Source organism: Trichomonas vaginalis, chromosome VI (genome assembly GCF_026262505.1).
Source record: "Trichomonas vaginalis G3 chromosome VI, whole genome shotgun sequence".
NCBI classification, from domain to species: Eukaryota; Parabasalia; order Trichomonadida; family Trichomonadidae; genus Trichomonas; species Trichomonas vaginalis.
In genome coordinates, this window is record NC_067208.1 from 17816961 (window position 1) to 17834756 (window position 17796).

Below are 17796 nucleotides of genomic sequence, written 5' to 3' on the forward strand. Positions count from 1 at the left end.
CATTTCGTGAAGAATATACCACCCGCGGAATTCCGGCGGGTGCTTTTTATACAAAACATATACGAAGAAGTCTCAACAAAACAAGCATTTCGTGAAGAATATACCAACCCGCGGAATTCCGGCGGGTGCTTTTTATACAAAACATATACGAAGAAGTCTCAACAAAACAAGCATTTCGTGAAGAATATACCACCCCGCGGAATTCCGGCGGGTGCTTTTTATACAAAACATTTACGAAGAAGTCTATTTCCTGTGTTGTTGTCAAAATGTCATGTTGTCACCATTTTCAAAAGATGTTAGTTGACCGAGGGACCGAGGGACCGAGGGACCTGGTTAGATCTAAAATATATTTTTGCTGAATTCAAGAGTTTTGTGTGTTTTCTACGGTGGAGCCAAAAGTGGCTCGACCTCAAAACAAGCATTTTGTGAAGAATATACCAACCGCCGGAATTCCGGCGGTTGCTTTTTATACAAAGTTCAACGGGTGAAAGAATACGAAGAAGAAGTCTTGACAAAACAAGCATTTCGTGAAGAATATACCACCTGCCGGAATTCCGGCGGTTGCTTTTTATACAAAGTTCAACGGGTGAAAGAATACGATGAAGAAGTCTCAACAAAACAGGCATTTTGTGAAGAATATACCACCCCGCGGAATTCCGCGGGTTGCTTTTTATACAAAACATGTACGAAGAAGTCTCAACAAAACAAGCATTTCGTGAAGAATATACCACCCCGCGGAATTCCGGCGGGTGCTTTTTATACAAAACATATACGAAGAAGTCTCAACAAAACAAGCATTTCGTGAAGAATATACCAACCGCGGAATTCCGGCGGGTGCTTTTTATACAAAACATATACGAAGAAGTCTCAACAAAACAAGCATTTCGTGAAGAATATACCACCCCGCGGAATTCCGGCGGGTGCTTTTTATACAAAACATTTACGAAGAAGTCTATTTCCTGTGTTGTTGTCAAAATGTCATGTTGTCACCATTTTCAAAAAGATGTTAGTTGACCGAGGGACCGAGGGACCGAGGGACCTGGTTAGATCTAAAATATATTTTTGCTGAATTCAAGAGTTTTGTGTGTTTTCTACGGTGGAGCCAAAAGTGGCTCGACCTCAAAACAAGCATTTTGTGAAGAATATACCAACCGCCGGAATTCCGGCGGTTGCTTTTTATACAAAGTTCAACGGGTGAAAGAATACGAAGAAGAAGTCTTGACAAAACAAGCATTTCGTGAAGAATATACCACCTGCCGGAATTCCGGCGGGTGCTTTTTATACAAAACATTTACGAAGAAGTCTCAACAAAACAAGCATTTTGTGAAGAATATACCAACCCGCGGAATTCCGCGGGTTGCTTTTTATACAAAATTCAACGGGTGAAAGAATACGATGAAGTTTATTTCCTGTGTTGTTGTCTAAATGTCATGTTGTCACACTTTTTCAGAGAAGTTCGTTTAACCGAGTGACCGAGTGACCGAGTGACCTCTTCACCTAAAATATATTTTTCAATACTTTTTCAGCACTTTTCCGTAGTTGTATATGAAAGACAATTCGAGATAAAAGTCATAGTATAGTGGAATAATATGCTGCACACCGTTTGTTGTGAACCAAACTTGAAAGTCAGAGAAACTGTTACTAGGTGGTTCGTAGAATTTAGAAGCAAAGTCATAAAAGTCCTTACCAATACAAAGAAAACTGTTGTTGCTTGAACTGAAACTTGCATGACACATGACATTTTGAGGGTCGAACACGTTTCTATAAACTGTCAATCTGCTGGTGGGAGTATAAATTTAAATGGACCATCTGGTGGCAATGTTTGTTCGTTCTGGTTTAGTAACCGAAGAAATTGTGCCCAAGAACGTTTTGTCTACTCCCCAATATAAATAACTCTGTATCTCTTGGAGGGTTAATTTCAATCTTTTGAAATGAAACGGTGGAGTTCATCTTGTCGTATTCTAGCTTCAGATAGTATGTTCCATTTAGTAAAGATGGTATTTTTCTTGAAATTCCCAGTAGTATTTGTTTATTTGAGTTTGAAAGTCATTTAGAGTTTTTTCAAAGACTTTCGTCTGAAACGAATTGTAAAGATTTTCATTTCGTCAAATTTTCTATTAGACCGTCAGAAACCTTTATACTGACCATGAAAATATACTGCGAACATGAATGCATTAGTTTTCTATTTGAAAACAAAAACTCTTCTAAATCCTATTGCCTTTGCATCTGAAGGACTTTGAAGCCAACGAATTGGATAGTCAAACCTGTATATTCGGATGAAATTTCTTCATCTGATATATTCCTACCAGCGTTTGTAAAGATATAGTCTAACGGTTTTGTATCTGCTACTTTTGTTCTTTGTTTTTCAACCTGAAGCATTTAATATATGTAAAATATACTGTTTTAAAAACGTTTTAAAATGGTATGCCATATAGCTTCTTGAATTGGTTAAGAAGTATTTTAACGTATTTTCCATCTGTATCTCTAGCGTTTACATGAGCATGGCCTGCCTTAGTAAAATAATACTTGTAATTTCCTATAGTTTTACGCCGGTATAAAAGTAGAAGAGTCTTGTTCTTCGCTATAGTAGTAAAACTCAAACGTATGCTTACCATAGTCTGTAATTTCAATTGTTTCATCTTCTAGTTCGTCGACAAATTCAAATACAATATCTCCAAATTTGCCTATGTTCTTACTGTTTTCAGAACGAGTGACCCAACGTAAGTTCTCAAGTCTATTGTCGTTTCTTATACGGTTTATATGGTCTACAAAAGGTAAATTGTTAGGGTTCGGTATAAAATGAGTTGCAATGACAACATGTTTAAGATAGCGTTTCCCACCCATCTTCATAGTAGCATATCCGTTATTTCCCTCCCATTCGCTTAAAACTCTTTTTGTCTTTTTGTTTCTGACTTCAAATGACTCACAACAGTGAATTTCATATTTCTCATCTAACAAACAAGTTTCCCAACGGTCTTCTCCAACAAACTCAGCGTACATTTCAAATAAAATAAAAAAATGTTTTTTAAAAATATTTTGTTTTAAATGGTATGCCATTTCATATTTCTCATCTAACAAAACAAGTTTCCCAACGGTCTTCTCCAACAAACTCAGCGTACATTTCAAATAAAATAAAAAAATGTTTTTTTCTTTACTTTACATAAGCACTTGCTGCCATAAGTCTTTGACGCCAACCCATACCAGCTAATGAAGGTTGACTTGTTTTAGTCTCCAGACTAAACTTTGGTTTTGGTTTATCTTCAGTTTTTGGCTTCCCTTCTTCTATTGGTTTTTCGTCACTTTTCGGTTCATTTGACTTTACCTCACTTGCTGGTTCAGTTGTGTCGTCAACATCTTCATAAATATCATATGCCATTTGTTTTTGTTTTCCTTTCAACTTTTTGTGTTTGTTGTAAAGTTTAGAATATTTTGACTCTAAGTCAATGAGATGTTCTATAATGAACTGTTGGTCAGTGAAGTAAACTTTTCCATCTGTTGTCTCGAAAGCTCCTTCAGACTTCAATATTTTATTTGTGAGAGTCTGTTTCTTTTTTGAGATACTAGCCGTTCCATTTTTATGAAAAGTGACTTTGTAGTTAGAGTTTGTATTTCCAGACCTGGCACTTTCTATTATTGAATTTTTCTCTTCATCTGTAAGTTCTTTGACAGGTTTTGACAATGGTTCTGAACTTTTTGTTTGTGGTGTCAAATCTACCGTTTCAACTTCTTCGGTCATTTCATCTCAGTAAAAAATTTTAGTTTGGTTTGTTTTCAACTGGTTGTTGAGGTTTTTTAAGTCGGTCTAAAACTTCCTGAGGTATAGGAAGAACTTGACAAACACGTGGTTGTGTAACTGCTGGAAGCCGACAAAGCCATCTTGAACCCATTTGTCTCAATGTTGTATTGTTCATTTCATCTCAGTAAAAAAATTACATTCCCACGTTTGAGGTGGTTGAGGTTGGTTGTTGTTTACCCACTGTTGTGCATGGTTATATCCTCTGTTAAAGAATCTTTCACCTTGGTCCATATAGTGTCCTGCTTGGTTATAGTAGTCATTTGCTTTGTTATAGTAGTTTCCTGCTTGTTTTCCTACATTGTCCATCCATCCTTGAACTTTTCCTCTTGTTTCAGGATTTGGAATAAGATTTGCTGCATCTCGTGCTACCTCCCAACCTTTCTGTACAGTTTGTATAATAGGTTGTGCTTTCTCTTTCAGTATACCTAATGTACTCAAAATCTTCCTTCCAATTCCAAATGCACCTCTGGCTAGTGTTCCCACTGCGGGCAAAAATCTAGATGCGACTCCTGCTAATGCGCCAAATAAACCCATTTCTTATGGGTTAAAAATGACGAATTCAAACAAGGACCCGTATGTTTCTAAAGCGACAAAGAAAGCACTCATGGTAAAAATCTTTAGTTCAACACCAAATGCTTGGTTTATGGATATCTTGGAAAACATTCCGAGGTATAGAGAAGATGGACCACCATATTGGCTAATATTTGTCGGTCAAAACACAAGATACTGTGAAGCCATACCATTACAGTCCAAAAATATTTTAGATGTGAAAACTGCTTTGACAATATTCGTTGACAAATACCATCCAACAAAACTGACATCTGACTGTGAAAGTTCTTTCAAATCAGACGATATTAAAAACTATCTGCGTTCAAAAAAATGTAAACCAATATTTCATTGTCGACCAAAACCATTCTGCTCTTGGTGTCATTGACGGTTGTATAAAAATGTTAAGAGACTTAAATCAACCACAAGGTGGTGAAGCAAATGAAATGTCATATGACGACAAGTATAGACATTTCTCCATGGCAAAGATGAGACAAGTTTTAAATATTTACAATAGCCGTAAACAAAAAGGTTTGGGAAACCACTCCCCTGAAGAAATGAAAAACAACCCCGACTTAGAGAAAGACTATATATTTAATAGTTTAGTCAAAAGAGACAAACAAGAAAGAATGCCGGGCTTCAAACTTCAGAAAGGTGACAAAGTAAAAATAGAAATACCTAAACGCGACCATATGAAAATACTATTGACTATGACAACAATGGGAACTCGACAGGTACTCACATTCGTGTTCGTAAAAATAGAAGAAAGTATACAAGAGAATATTATGAAGTTTTAGGCAAACATGGCAAAATGTACAGACTGCAAGCAGAAGATAAAACTACTATTGTCAGACCTCGTTTCAAACTTGTTAAGGTTCAAGGTGGTATACTTTCAAAGACAGTTCCTAACAAATATAAGACAACTCCTGACGAATATGCTAAAGAAGTTGAAAATGACGACTAAGCATTTCTATACCATGCGTAAACTGTCATGTAAGGTGGCATGTAGTCTTTACTTTGTCCCGTTGTTTGCGTATACCCTGAAACGCGATGTGAATGGATTCCTCCTACATCAGTGTTACTCCAGTAACAATTTATAGCAAACTTAACGTCGTCTTTAACATCATATCCTTTACCTTTTGTCATTCCTGACCAATCCCAAAATCTATGACTATGCAAACCTGCTTCAGATGTACTTAAATTTATGTAGTGACTGTGTGCAGGTAAATTTGCACCTGAAATCGTTTTACTTCCACCTGTTTCCTTTGAAGAGTTTGCACAATACAAAAACCTGTCGACTATTTGAGTCCAAGTTCCAAAACCAAGTACTACTTCTGGTCTGGTAGAGTTCATTGACGTGTAAATAGAACCTATAGGATATACTGTTTGAAGTATTTCTGTCTTTAACGTTTGAAGCTCTGTTTTGTCAGCTTTTTTATCATATAAATCTTGAGCAGTGAATTTAACTTTTTTTTCATCCTCCATGACATAGACATTTCTACATCTAAGGTTTAACATCGTCGTTATGTTTTTATCCGATGTTAAACCTTCTGGAAAGTTAGGAGGTTTAAAATATAATCCACCCCCACCAGTTTCTTCAATCGTTCCTAAAATACTTTCTATACCAACAGTTGAGAAGAAGGTATGTGTATGTCCAACGTCACTTTTCCTGTTTAAGGTTTCTTGTAAGTTTGTAATATTTGCAATGGTATGTGTATGGTTCTTATCCGCTTTGTCATCTAACATTGCTGGTAGTTCATCTACGTCATAGATGTTATGTGTATGATGTTTTTGTGGGTATGTTCTATCTGTCCATGCGAAAATATAGTCTTTTGTTGCATCTACATACTCTTTGTCAGCTTTCTTTTCAACATCCTCTTTTGTTGCATATGTTGCATCTGCTCTGTCATGTTCTTCTTGAACTTTTTCAATGACATACTCTTTGTCAGCTTTGTTGTCAATATCTGCCTTCAAAAGAAGTTCATCTATAGGTTTCTCGTTTAAAGTTCTTTTTGTTGGATTTATACAAACAGTATGGTTCTTGTTGTCTTGAAACAGAAACTCGTCTGTCATTGGGTTTAATGTCAGTTTTAAGTTTCCTTTCTTTCAATGACTCAGATATCTTAGAATAGTTTTGAAAAGTTTGTTGTGTTCTTATTTAGAGCTTGCAAAATGAGTTGTCGGTTGTGTTGTATTTCTCTCATAGACGCTGTTTCTTTCGACATTTTTTATTCTAGATAAAATATGCTTTCAATAGAAAAAGAAAATTCAAGAGTTGCTACAACTAAACCATTAGATGAACTTTTTACGAATGTCGGTCAAAAGTTTGAGACAGAGACCGTAAAGCATGAAGGCTATCGTTTTGACTACCCACTAAGATGGTTAAGAGACCCATCCGTCACAAAAGCTGTTGGCTTTCGTAGAATGAAGTTCATTTCAGAAGCCATACATGGTTTCCCATTTACGGTCGCTTTTGAAATTCGATACTATAACAAAGAGAAACGTACGTATGAGAAATTTGAACAGGGAAAACTTTTACAAGTTAGTTTGCTTGTAAACTTAGAAACAACTCTTCAAGCTTTTCAAGAAAAAATAAACGATATCTATCTCGAATATGCAAAACAGTACAACATTGACGAAGGAGAGTACCATCTCGATATTATATATGACAGGAAAAATGCAACTGTTAAAATCAATAGAATAGAAGACCTTGGAGAAGACGTTTATATTTCTACAAAATATAACAACTTGGCATGGTATAGATTTTTGAGGATGTTAAATCAGCCTGCAGAATATCCAGTACACCCGAACTTTTATGAAGTCGAAAACCCTAATGGAACATATGAAAATGTTTTCGACTCAGATGCTATTATAGTTCATGCTTCATTTTCTGGTGCACAAAACTCTTTTTTATGCTTGGCAAATGACTTTTACGAAAAACCTACAAAGCTATATGAACCACCAAGTGGAAGTATTTCAGACTTTCAAGTATGGTTTACTACAGATGGAAGAAAGAGAATAGTTCCATTATACCATGCGTTTTACTTAGAACTTAGTTTCATATACAACTACTATCGAACGGTAAAAATATAATTTTAATACGGTTGAGTGTTGGTTGGATTTGGTTGCCAACTTGACTGTGGTGCAGGTTCAGGCTGTTGTATAACAGGAGCTTGTTCTTCTGGTTCAGGGTCTTTAGGTATAATACCAACAAACTGACCTACTCTTTTACCAATATTTTTGACTCCGTTCCAAATTCCTCTTCCGACAGATTTTATTCCATTCCATATACCTCTTCCAACATTTCGAAAGAAGTTTCCTATTCTTCCAAAGAAACCCATTTTACTATATGTAAAAATCTAATGTCCGCCTAGTCTCTTACGTTTCCTTCTGAGTTCCATTGCATTCTTTAACTGGAGCTCATACATTCTATTTCTCCTCTGGTAGAAAACATACTCTGGGTCAACTCCTGTGTTCGCGTCATCTGCATAGAGTTGTTTATATCCCACTTCAGGGTTTGTATAAAACTCTTTCCATCTCATATTTGCATACCATGGTGGTAAGCCTAACGCAGCGTCATTTGACATGGCAGTTTGCATTTGTACATCTGTTGGCACTTGACCATAGTTTGCCATTGCAGTTTGTATTCTAACTTCATTTGGAATATTCTCTGGGTTTGGTTGTCCAGGTTGCTGTGCATTCGCTAAGTTCTGTGCGTCCATTTTAATATTAGATAAAAATATCTCTTACGAGTACATATGCTGAACATTTGCAGACATTGGTTCATCTTCATATTCTCTATATCTTTCTGCCACGTCAAATAAGTAAATGACACAATGGAAAAAACCTAAAACAAGTAGTCCTATTTCAAACCACATTTACTTACCAATAAAATTTCTTTGTTATGACACTTTTTCCGGTTTATAGGACCTCTCTCATATTCTATCTTATCGTATCTAAACTCATAGTCATGTATATCCTCTAACCATCTCATAACGGTTTCCAAACCACTTTTATCGGATGTAAAGTAAAAGCATGGATGGTTATGTAAAACGTCTAAAGTTTCTAAAGAGTCTCTCAAAGTCCAGTCTACTTGGTATTGAAAATCATATGTGTTATAGAACGGCGGGTCTACTATAAAGAAAACATTTTCCTTGTCTTTATATTTTTCATACAACTCTGTCCAATGACATCTCACAAACTCTATACCCTCAGTATATTTTTCTATGTTCTCTTTGAAAACCTTTGTATAGTTAAGATATAAAACGTTTGACATAAGTGTTTCAATGTCATGAACTCTTATAGAACCACTATACAATAGTCTAGAAGATATACTATCCCAGTCAATATACTCTGCTTTTTTCAAAACCTCTCTGACAGTATTTTCTTATCTAATGGTATACGTTCCATCTTACCTATAGGTATCTTTTCTTTCAACTCACTCAATATTTTGTTTGTGTCTGGTATATGTTTGAGACGGTTCATATAGTTGTCGAAGTCATTGCATATAATCTTTGAGTCAGGAAATACAGTATGGCACAAATGAGATATATAGAAACTTCCACCGAACAAATCTACAAATGTTAGACCATTCGGTAGTTTCTTAAGTTCTCTCAATAGAATATCTTTACATCTACTCTTATTTCCAAAGAAGGGTAACGGTGGTTTTGTAAAATTCATTTTATATATATAATAAAAATGTTTTTTCCTGAAAAGTGACAGAAAAGTGACTGGGGCTAGAGGGCACGAAGTGCCTGGAAGCCCCAATACCTTTTTTTTTTATTCAGATTCTACGTTGATAATAATGCTTATAGAACCCTCTTGCTATTGTGTCAAAATTGCGAAACCGATAGCAAAAATATCTCGCAATATCAAAATTGAGATATTGAGTGAATTATGCATTATAGAGATTAAAAATCTGATTTGTGAAAACATCTCATCAGTTTCTAGCTAATTCAAAAATCTTTACTATCTTATTCGATTAAAATGAAAAGGGAATAGTTTCATTATGCTTTAAATGACAGCCTTATAATATATCATAGTTTTCGCTCAATATGCAGCATTTTTTTTCGAAATCTATGGTCAATATCCTAAATACTGATTGCTTTGCATTCATATCTCTTACATTTTCTATACCCACATCACTATTCATTGCTATTCCTATCTTTTTCATTTTTGTTTGTTTCTCATAATTTCTCAAAAAACACGATAACTTGATATTTGTAAATATCATACTTTATAACGTAAATAAGAACTTGACCTATTAAGAAAAGCAGTAATGAAAAGAAAATCTGAAATTCATAAAAATTACAAGTTTCTGATGACAATTAGCTTAATTAAACCAGGTACAAGATTATATAATTGTATTTTCTATCCAATTATCCATATAATATCTTATCCAGAAAAAAATAACTTGATCAATACCAAATGATTTTTTAACTAGTAAATAAAGTATTTTCTTTACACACACATTGTATATCATAGTTTTTTTTTGGTTTCGCAAAACATCCAAAAACAAATATGCTATAAAAGTGACAATTTTAGCAAAACGAAACCCTTATTTGAATAGATAATTAGTATTAAACTCAAATAACTAGTTTATTTTTGAATAAAAATTATTTGAATTTATTCAATTTTGTGAATTTTCCTTCAAAAATCAAGTTTAAATATCTTATTTGGCATATAATTATAAATACAATGAAACATATTCGAAATTGAAAAGAATGACTTTTTCTGTTCTTTCAATCATTCAATTTGAATTTTGCAATATTGGATTTCTCATTAAATAGCTATTAAAAACAACAAGCAATTTAACTTACTTTCAAATTTATTTGTGTTATATTCACTCTTCTCAAAACTTATAATTTTCGGCTATAGCATGATTATATGCTATATAATATAATTAACCTATAATAGTATCATTCTTTCAATTATTTGAAGAGAAAACCGAAAAAATCTATTTTCGGTCTATAACACTTATATTTGAGAAGCTCAATTTGAGACCACTTAATACATTGAAATATCATAAATATTGAAATATTAAAAAGTGTATTTCAAAATATTGAAATTATAAAAATTTATAATACTGAAATTGAGACAAATTAATAAATTCAATGTCTTTTTTTTGAAATAACTCTCAAATATTATTTTTTTGTTTATTTAATGATGAATAAATATGATTGCTTTAGTCAATCATAAAAACTAATTTAAGTTTAAAATAATGAAAAGATAATTTGATCGTTTTTTAAAATACAATTATTTTTGATGATTTGCAAGAATCTTTGAAAAGAATATAATATAGTTTCTATTTTTGTAAAATTTATCCAAATCATGTATTACCTAAATTACGATTAAATCGATGAAAGAACCAAAAAGTGTGTTTTGTGTTTTGTTGTTGCGTATTGGATGCGGGATCCTGTTATTTCCCAAATCGACAAGAAATTTGGAAATTTAATTTCCGAAATCGAAATTATATTAATGTTTTTAATATTCTTATATCAAAAGGATTAAAGTTCATTAAGAGAAAAACAATTCTTCTTCTTCAATCTATTGGCGCATTTATTTCTACACGCCAATAAGGAAGGGAAAATTATAAGACACCATGGTGTCTTCAAAACGCTAATTTTTGATATTTTTAACAACCCTAGAAAATTCCCTTTGGCATGACATCTTTTATTTTGACTATCATGCTTTAAAATTTGTTTAGATGATTAAAATGCTTTATATTCTGGAACCGCATTATGTAAATTTTTCTGTCATCGTGTTCTCTTCATCATATTGGAGTATTTACGAGATCTATGAATACATAGACAAATGGAATGAAAGGTGATATTTGAAATTGAGTCCAATTCGATTAGGTATATTTCTGAAATGGTGCGATGCATAATGATGATTTTCCGATTTCAGGGATTAATATATATCATCAACATGCTTTATGATTAATAGAGGGAGAAATTAAGTAAACTGAGAGGAATTTTTGCACAATTCTACCATCACATGCTTATTCTAATGATTATTTTCATAATAAATTTGATAATCAACTATTTTTCCTATCAAATCTACTATATCGAGTTTTTTTCAATTGTATTACAATATAAAGAATTGCATTGAACGATATACTCAAGCATATAAATATAGATTTATCAATGTTGATTGGAAATAATGCTTTAATGGAAGAAATATAAACACAATTTCGCCAATAAATGATATATAAGAATTAATTGTGAAACAAATTGTATATTTATATATATGCGACCATGAATAACACAATGATTTTTCCTCAATCCCCAAATGAAAATTTCATGATATAATAAAAATTTAAAAATAAATTAAATAAATGACAATTTTAATATGAAAATATGAAGAAAAGGAAAATTTGGAATTATCAACATGATTTATATTTGAAGTAGATGCTAATGAATCAAATTTGGTATCTGTAGATTTTAATTATTTTGGCTCAATAATTATAAAAAATTAAATTTTAAAACTCCTTGATTGCAGTTTCAATCCAGAAAATATTATTGTTCAAATTCCAATGCTATTAATCCACGCTAATTGAATTTGCTCATTTTCACACTTTTCCATATCATATGTAGTATTAAATAGATAGTGATATGCCATAATCAATAATTTGAAATTGAAAAGAATGTTTATGAAGTCTAAGATTCCGAACGATACAAGTTTGAATAATTTTCCTTATTGTATCGTTTTAAATTTTTGATAGGTAACTGTAGTCATTTGAGATTATCGATAAAGTGAACAGATATGAATTAAAACATTATGCATGATATCGTATATATTTCTTATAAATTTGTGATCAGATCAGCTGTCAGATTTTCAAATGCAATTAAATCATAATAATACACTAAAATATTTGGTATTTAATGAAACTTGCACGTTTCAAGCAGTTTTGGAATGCAATCATCCGAGCACTTTCATATACATATGCTTAATGATAGTTTTAATTCTTCCGTTTTATTTTTATTCGGCAAAGATGATGAGAAGACTTAAATTTCAACTCAGAAATCAATTCATGCCTGGACTATTTTATGCCTTTGCAACAGGAATCTACAATGTCTGATATTGGTACGATCAATATGTTTTATTTTATGATTTCCATGAAGAGGATGATGATTTTTATAATAGATCTAAGGGCATTTGGGACGAAATTGCTAAACTTGCATTTGTTATGTTTTTACACCAGATTGCTACAGTTTTGATTGCATTTAATATTAAATGGGCAAAATATCTGAAATATTTCAATATTATATTCTTTCTGATATATTTGTTGCGCTGTTTCGGTCAAATATTCTATACAATCTCAGGGAAAACAAAAAATAAAATAATTCAAACACTTCTTCATGATTCTGGTATATTTTATCGACTATTTTATAATTTTTTATATTTGTACTCACTAGTTCTTCTTAATATTTGTTTTGTTTTATCAAATATCAAAGATTTTATTCCAAAAAAGTTCCACATTCCAATTTACCTTTCAATATTCTTTTTCGTTCTTGGTCTTTTGGTGACTACTGGAGCAGACACATTTTATGAATCTAATATCATCTGGAGATATTGGTTTAATAAACGAAGTAAATTAAATTATATAAAATTAGCAATACAGATAGTTCTTAACTTCTGTTTAGAAATACCAACGTTGATTATTTTATGAATTTTATCCTCAAATGATTTCGATGAAGAAGATGACACAGCATCATCCATGATTTCATATGCAAGCTTATTAGAAGATTGATCATATAAATTATATATAATTGTTGTAAATTTAAATTAAACATGCATTTCTTACAAATTTTTAAACATATGTTTCGTTCATATTGAATACTGATGTAGCTTTTTTTACCAGACAGCTAATTTTGATTCTATTTTGAAGGAATGGCTAAAAACATTTGAGACCGTCAAGATTGAGAGATCCGATAATTTTAAGGTTTCCACAATTTTTTGAATGAATAAAATTTATATTGTTGAACATTCAATCTAATGCACAAATCTATAATTTTCATTGACTTATTGTAAAGCTTTCAATTTGGTAAAATTTTTTTATGTTAAATCTCACTCTCCTGACAAATATCACAGCATCTAGCTCGGTTTGCCAATTTCAGACATATGGCTACTGTAAACATCCTAGTACATTAATATATTTCTGTGTAATGATAGCTCTAACTTTACCGTTTTATTTTTATTCAGCAATAATGATTAGAAGATTAAGATTCCAATTACGTAATCACTTCATGCCAGGGCTGTTTTATTCATTTGCGATTGGAATTTACCTCGTATGGTATTGGTTTGATCAATACGTTTTTTATTACTATATTCATCATGAAGTTCATGATTATTTTTATTATTTGCGGGGTATTTGGGAAGATTTATCAAGACTTGCGTTTATAATGTTCTGTAATCAAATTGCTTCGGTTTTACTTGCATTTGATATTAAATTTGCAAAATTCTTGAAGTACTTCAATTTGATATTCTTTTTGATATATCTAGCGCGTTTATTTGGTGAATTTTTCTTTGCAATCAATGAAAAAACAAATAAAAAATGGCGAAATAGTCCTTTCTTTAAGGACCATGGTCTTATTTATGAACTACAATACGGATTTTTATTCACTTATGCATCAATTCTACTCAATATATGCTTTGTATTATCAAATGTCAAAGATTACCTTCCAAAGAAATCCCATACACCGATATACGTTTCAATTTTTGCTTTTATTAGTGGAATATTTGTACTCTCGGAATTAGATGCTAAATACGACAGCAAAATTGTATTCAGGATTCAATTTAAGAGTATGAGCAAATTAAATTATATCAAATTGATAATAAAAAAAGGTAGTGGGGCTTCCAGGCACTTCGTGCCCTCTGGCCCTGAAGATGTTTAGTATAAATGAAGTTTATATTCGGAGGGCTTCCAGGCGCGTTGCGCCCTCTAGCCCCGAAGATGTTTAGTATAAATGAAGTTTTTATTCGGAAAATTGTTAGTCTTCTGGTGTGAATTCGGAGGACTCTTCTTGGATAGAGTCTTGTATTTCCTCCTCCATTGCTTCTGGGAAGAAGCCTTCTTCTGGGTCGAAAACATTATATAATGTTTCACTTTTCACAAATTATATATGTTTTCATGCTTTGTCACTTTTCTGTCACTTTTCGGGTAAAAACATTTTTATTATTATATATAAATGAATTTTACAAAACCTCCGTTACCGTTCTTTGGAAATAAGAGTAGATGTAAAGATATTCTATTGAGAGAACTTAAGAAACTACCGAATGGTCTAACATTTGTAGATTTGTTCGGTGGAAGTTTCTATATATCCCATTTATGTCATACAATATTCCCAGACTCAAAGATTATATGCAATGACTTCGACAACTATATGAACCGTCTCAAACATATACCAGACACAAACAATATATTGAAAGAGTTAAAAGAAAAGATACCTATAGGTAAGATGGAACGTATACCATTAGATAACAAAAATATTGTGAGAGAGGTTTTGAAAAAAGCAGAATATATAGACTGGGATAGTATATCTGCTAGACTATTATATAGTGGTTCTATAAGAGTTCATGACATTGAAACACTTATGTCAAAAGTTTTATATCTTAACTATACAAATGTTTTCAAAGAGAACATAGAAAAATATATTGAGGGTATAGAGTTTGTGAGATGTCATTGGACAGAGTTGTATGAAAAATATAAAGACAAGGAAAATGTTTTCTTTATAGTGGACCCGCCGTTCTATAACACATGCGATTTTCAATACCAAGTAGACTGGACTTTGAGAGACTCTTTAGAAACTTTAGACGTTATACATAACCATCCATGCTTTTACTTTACATCCGATAAAAGTGGTTTGGAAACCGTTATGAGATGGTTAGAGGACATACATGACTATGAGTTTATATATGACAAGATAGAATATGAGAGAGGTCCTATAAACCGGAGAAAGTGTCACAATAAAGAAATTTATTAGTAAGTAAATGTGGTTTGAAATCGGATTGTTAGTTTTAGGTTTTTTCCATTGTGTCATTTATTTATTTGACGTGGCAGAAAAGTACAGAGAATATGAAGATGAACCAATGCCTGCAAATGTTCAGTATATGTACTCGTAAGAGATATTTTTATCTAATATTAAATGGACGCACAGAACTTAGCGAATGCACAGCAAACTGGACAACCAAACCCAGAGAATATTCCAAATGAAGTTAGAATACAAACTGCAATGGCAAACTATGGTCAAGTGCCAACAGATGTACAAATGCAAACTGCCATGTCAAATGACGCTGCGTTAGGTTTGCCACCATGGTATGCAAATATGAGATGGAAAGAGTTTTATACAAACCCTGAAGTCGGATATAAACAACTTTATGCAGATGACGCGAACACAGGAGTTGACCCAGAATATGTTTTCTACTAGAGGAGAAACAGAATGTATGAGCTCCAGTTAAAGAATGCTATGGAACTCAACAGGAAACGTAAGAGACTAGGCGGACATTAGATTTTTACATATAGTAAAATGGGTTTCTTCAGTAGTATTGGAAACTTCTTCAGAAGAGTTGGAAGAGGTATATGAAATGGAATAAAATCTGTCGGAAGAGGAATTTGGAACGGAGTCAAAAATATTGGTAAAAGAGTAGGTCAGTTTGTTGGTATTATACCTAAAGACCCTGAACCAGAAGAACAAGCTCCTATTATACAACAGCCTGAACCTGCACCACAGTCTAGTTGGCAACCAAATCCAACACCTCAACCGTATTAAAAAATTATATTTTTACCGTTCGATAGTAGTTGTATATGAAACTAAGTTCTAAGTAAAACGCATGGTATAATGGAATTATTCTTTTTCTTCCATCTGTAGTAAACCATACTTGAAAATCTGAAATACTTCCACTTGGTGGTTCGTATAACTTTGTAGGTTTTTCGTAAAAGTCATTTGCCAAGCATAAGAAAGAGTTTTGGGCGCCAGAAAATGAAGCATGAACAATAATAGCATCTGAGTCGAAAACATTTTCATATGTTCCATTAGGGTTTTCGACTTCATAATAGTCCGGGTGTACTGGATATGCTGCAGGCTGATTTAACATCCTCATAAATCTATACCATGCCAAGTTGTTATATTTTGTAGAAATATAAACGTTTTCTCCAAGGTCTTCTATTTTATTGATTTTAACAGTTGCATTTTTCCTGTCATAAATAATATCGAGATGGTATTCTCCTTCGTCAATGTTAAACTGGTTTGCATATTCAATATAGATATCGTTTATTTTTTCTTGAAAAGCTTGAAGAGTTGTTTCTAAGTTTATAAGCAAATTAACTTGTAAAAGTTTTCCTTGTTCAAATTTCTCATACATACGTTTTTCTTTGTTATAGTATCGAACTTCAAAACCGACCGTAAATGGGAAACCATGTATGGCTTCTGAAATGAACTTCATTCTACGAAAGCCAATAGCTTTTGTGACGGATGGGTCTCTTAACCATCTTAATGGGTAGTCAAAACGATAGCCTGCATGCTTTACGGTATCTGTCTCAAACTTTTGACCGACATTAGTAAAAAGTTCATCTAATGGTTTAGTTGTAGCAACTCTTGAATTTTCTTTTTCTATTGGAAGCATATTTTATCTAGAATAAAAATGTCAAATGAAACAGCGTCTATGAGAGAAATACAACACAACCGACAACTCATTATGCAAGCTCTAAATAAGAACACAACAAACTTTTCAAACTATTCTAAGATATCTGAGTCATTGAAAGAAGGAAACTTAAAACTGACATTAAACCCAATGACAGATGAGTTTCTGTTTCAAGACAATAAGAACCATACTGTCTGTATAAATCCAACAAAAGGAACTTTAAACGAGAAACCTATAAATGAACTTCTTTGAAAGCAGATGTTGACAACAAAGCTGACAAAGAATATGTAGATGATGCAATAGCAAAAGAAGAAGAAAGAGCTAACAATGCTTATGCAACAAAAGAACATACTCATCCTGAACTAGCAGACAAAACATATGTTGACAATAAAATGTCAAGTGAAGTGACAAGAGCTGAAAACGAATATTCTAAAAAGACTCATATACATTATATTAACCAAATACCAAGTCTTAAAGGAAACATTAGAGACAAAAGCAGATAGACTCATACACATTCTATATCTGATATTACAAAACTTACAAGAAACCTTAAACAGGAAAAGTGACGTTGGACATACACATACCATTGCAAATATTACAAACTTACAAGAAACCTTAAACAGGAAAAGTGACGTTGGACATACACATACCATTGCAATATTACAAACTTACAAGAAACCTTAAACAGTAAAAGTGCCGTTGGACATACACATACCATTGCAAATATTACAACTTACAAGAAACCTTAAACAGTAAAAGTGACGTTGGACATACACATACCATTGCAAATATTACAAACTTACAAGAAACCT

At 32.6% G+C, this 17796-nt stretch overlaps 6 protein-coding genes across 6 annotated transcripts, besides 1 other annotated feature; 1 reads left to right on the forward strand and 5 right to left on the reverse strand.

The window, feature by feature from the left end:
- Positions 1-6247: part of a mobile genetic element that runs on past the window's edge.
- TVAGG3_0884880 (phage tail repeat-like family) lies at positions 3152-3736 on the reverse strand (the record flags this gene model as incomplete). The annotated part of the gene is made up of 1 exon (XM_051250578.1): positions 3152-3736. One exon carries the CDS (start codon positions 3734-3736, stop codon positions 3152-3154), a length of 585 nt encoding a protein of 194 aa, XP_051086053.1.
- Positions 3756-3911, reverse strand: TVAGG3_0884890 (uncharacterized protein; the record flags this gene model as incomplete). Its single annotated transcript, XM_051250579.1, has 1 exon — positions 3756-3911. One exon carries the CDS (start codon positions 3909-3911, stop codon positions 3756-3758), a length of 156 nt encoding a protein of 51 aa, XP_051086054.1.
- Positions 5303-6004, reverse strand: TVAGG3_0884900 (phage tail repeat-like family; the record flags this gene model as incomplete). The annotated part of the gene is made up of 1 exon (XM_051250580.1): positions 5303-6004. A coding segment is annotated over one exon (702 nt), but the record flags the coding sequence as incomplete, so codon positions are not given.
- A 1454-nt stretch (positions 6248-7701) lies between the features above and the next one.
- Positions 7702-8064, reverse strand: TVAGG3_0884910 (uncharacterized protein; the record flags this gene model as incomplete). The annotated part of the gene is made up of 1 exon (XM_051250581.1): positions 7702-8064. The coding sequence occupies one exon, from the start codon at positions 8062-8064 to the stop codon at positions 7702-7704; it is 363 nt and encodes a 120-aa protein (XP_051086056.1).
- A 7425-nt stretch (positions 8065-15489) lies between these two features.
- On the forward strand, positions 15490-15771 carry TVAGG3_0884920 (uncharacterized protein; the record flags this gene model as incomplete). The annotated part of the gene is made up of 1 exon (XM_051250582.1): positions 15490-15771. The coding sequence occupies one exon, from the start codon at positions 15490-15492 to the stop codon at positions 15769-15771; it is 282 nt and encodes a 93-aa protein (XP_051086057.1).
- Positions 15772-16117: 346 nt separating this feature from the next.
- TVAGG3_0884930 (uncharacterized protein) lies at positions 16118-16966 on the reverse strand (the record flags this gene model as incomplete). Its single annotated transcript, XM_051250583.1, has 1 exon — positions 16118-16966. One exon carries the CDS (start codon positions 16964-16966, stop codon positions 16118-16120), a length of 849 nt encoding a protein of 282 aa, XP_051086058.1.
- Positions 16967-17796: the final 830 nt, after the last annotated feature.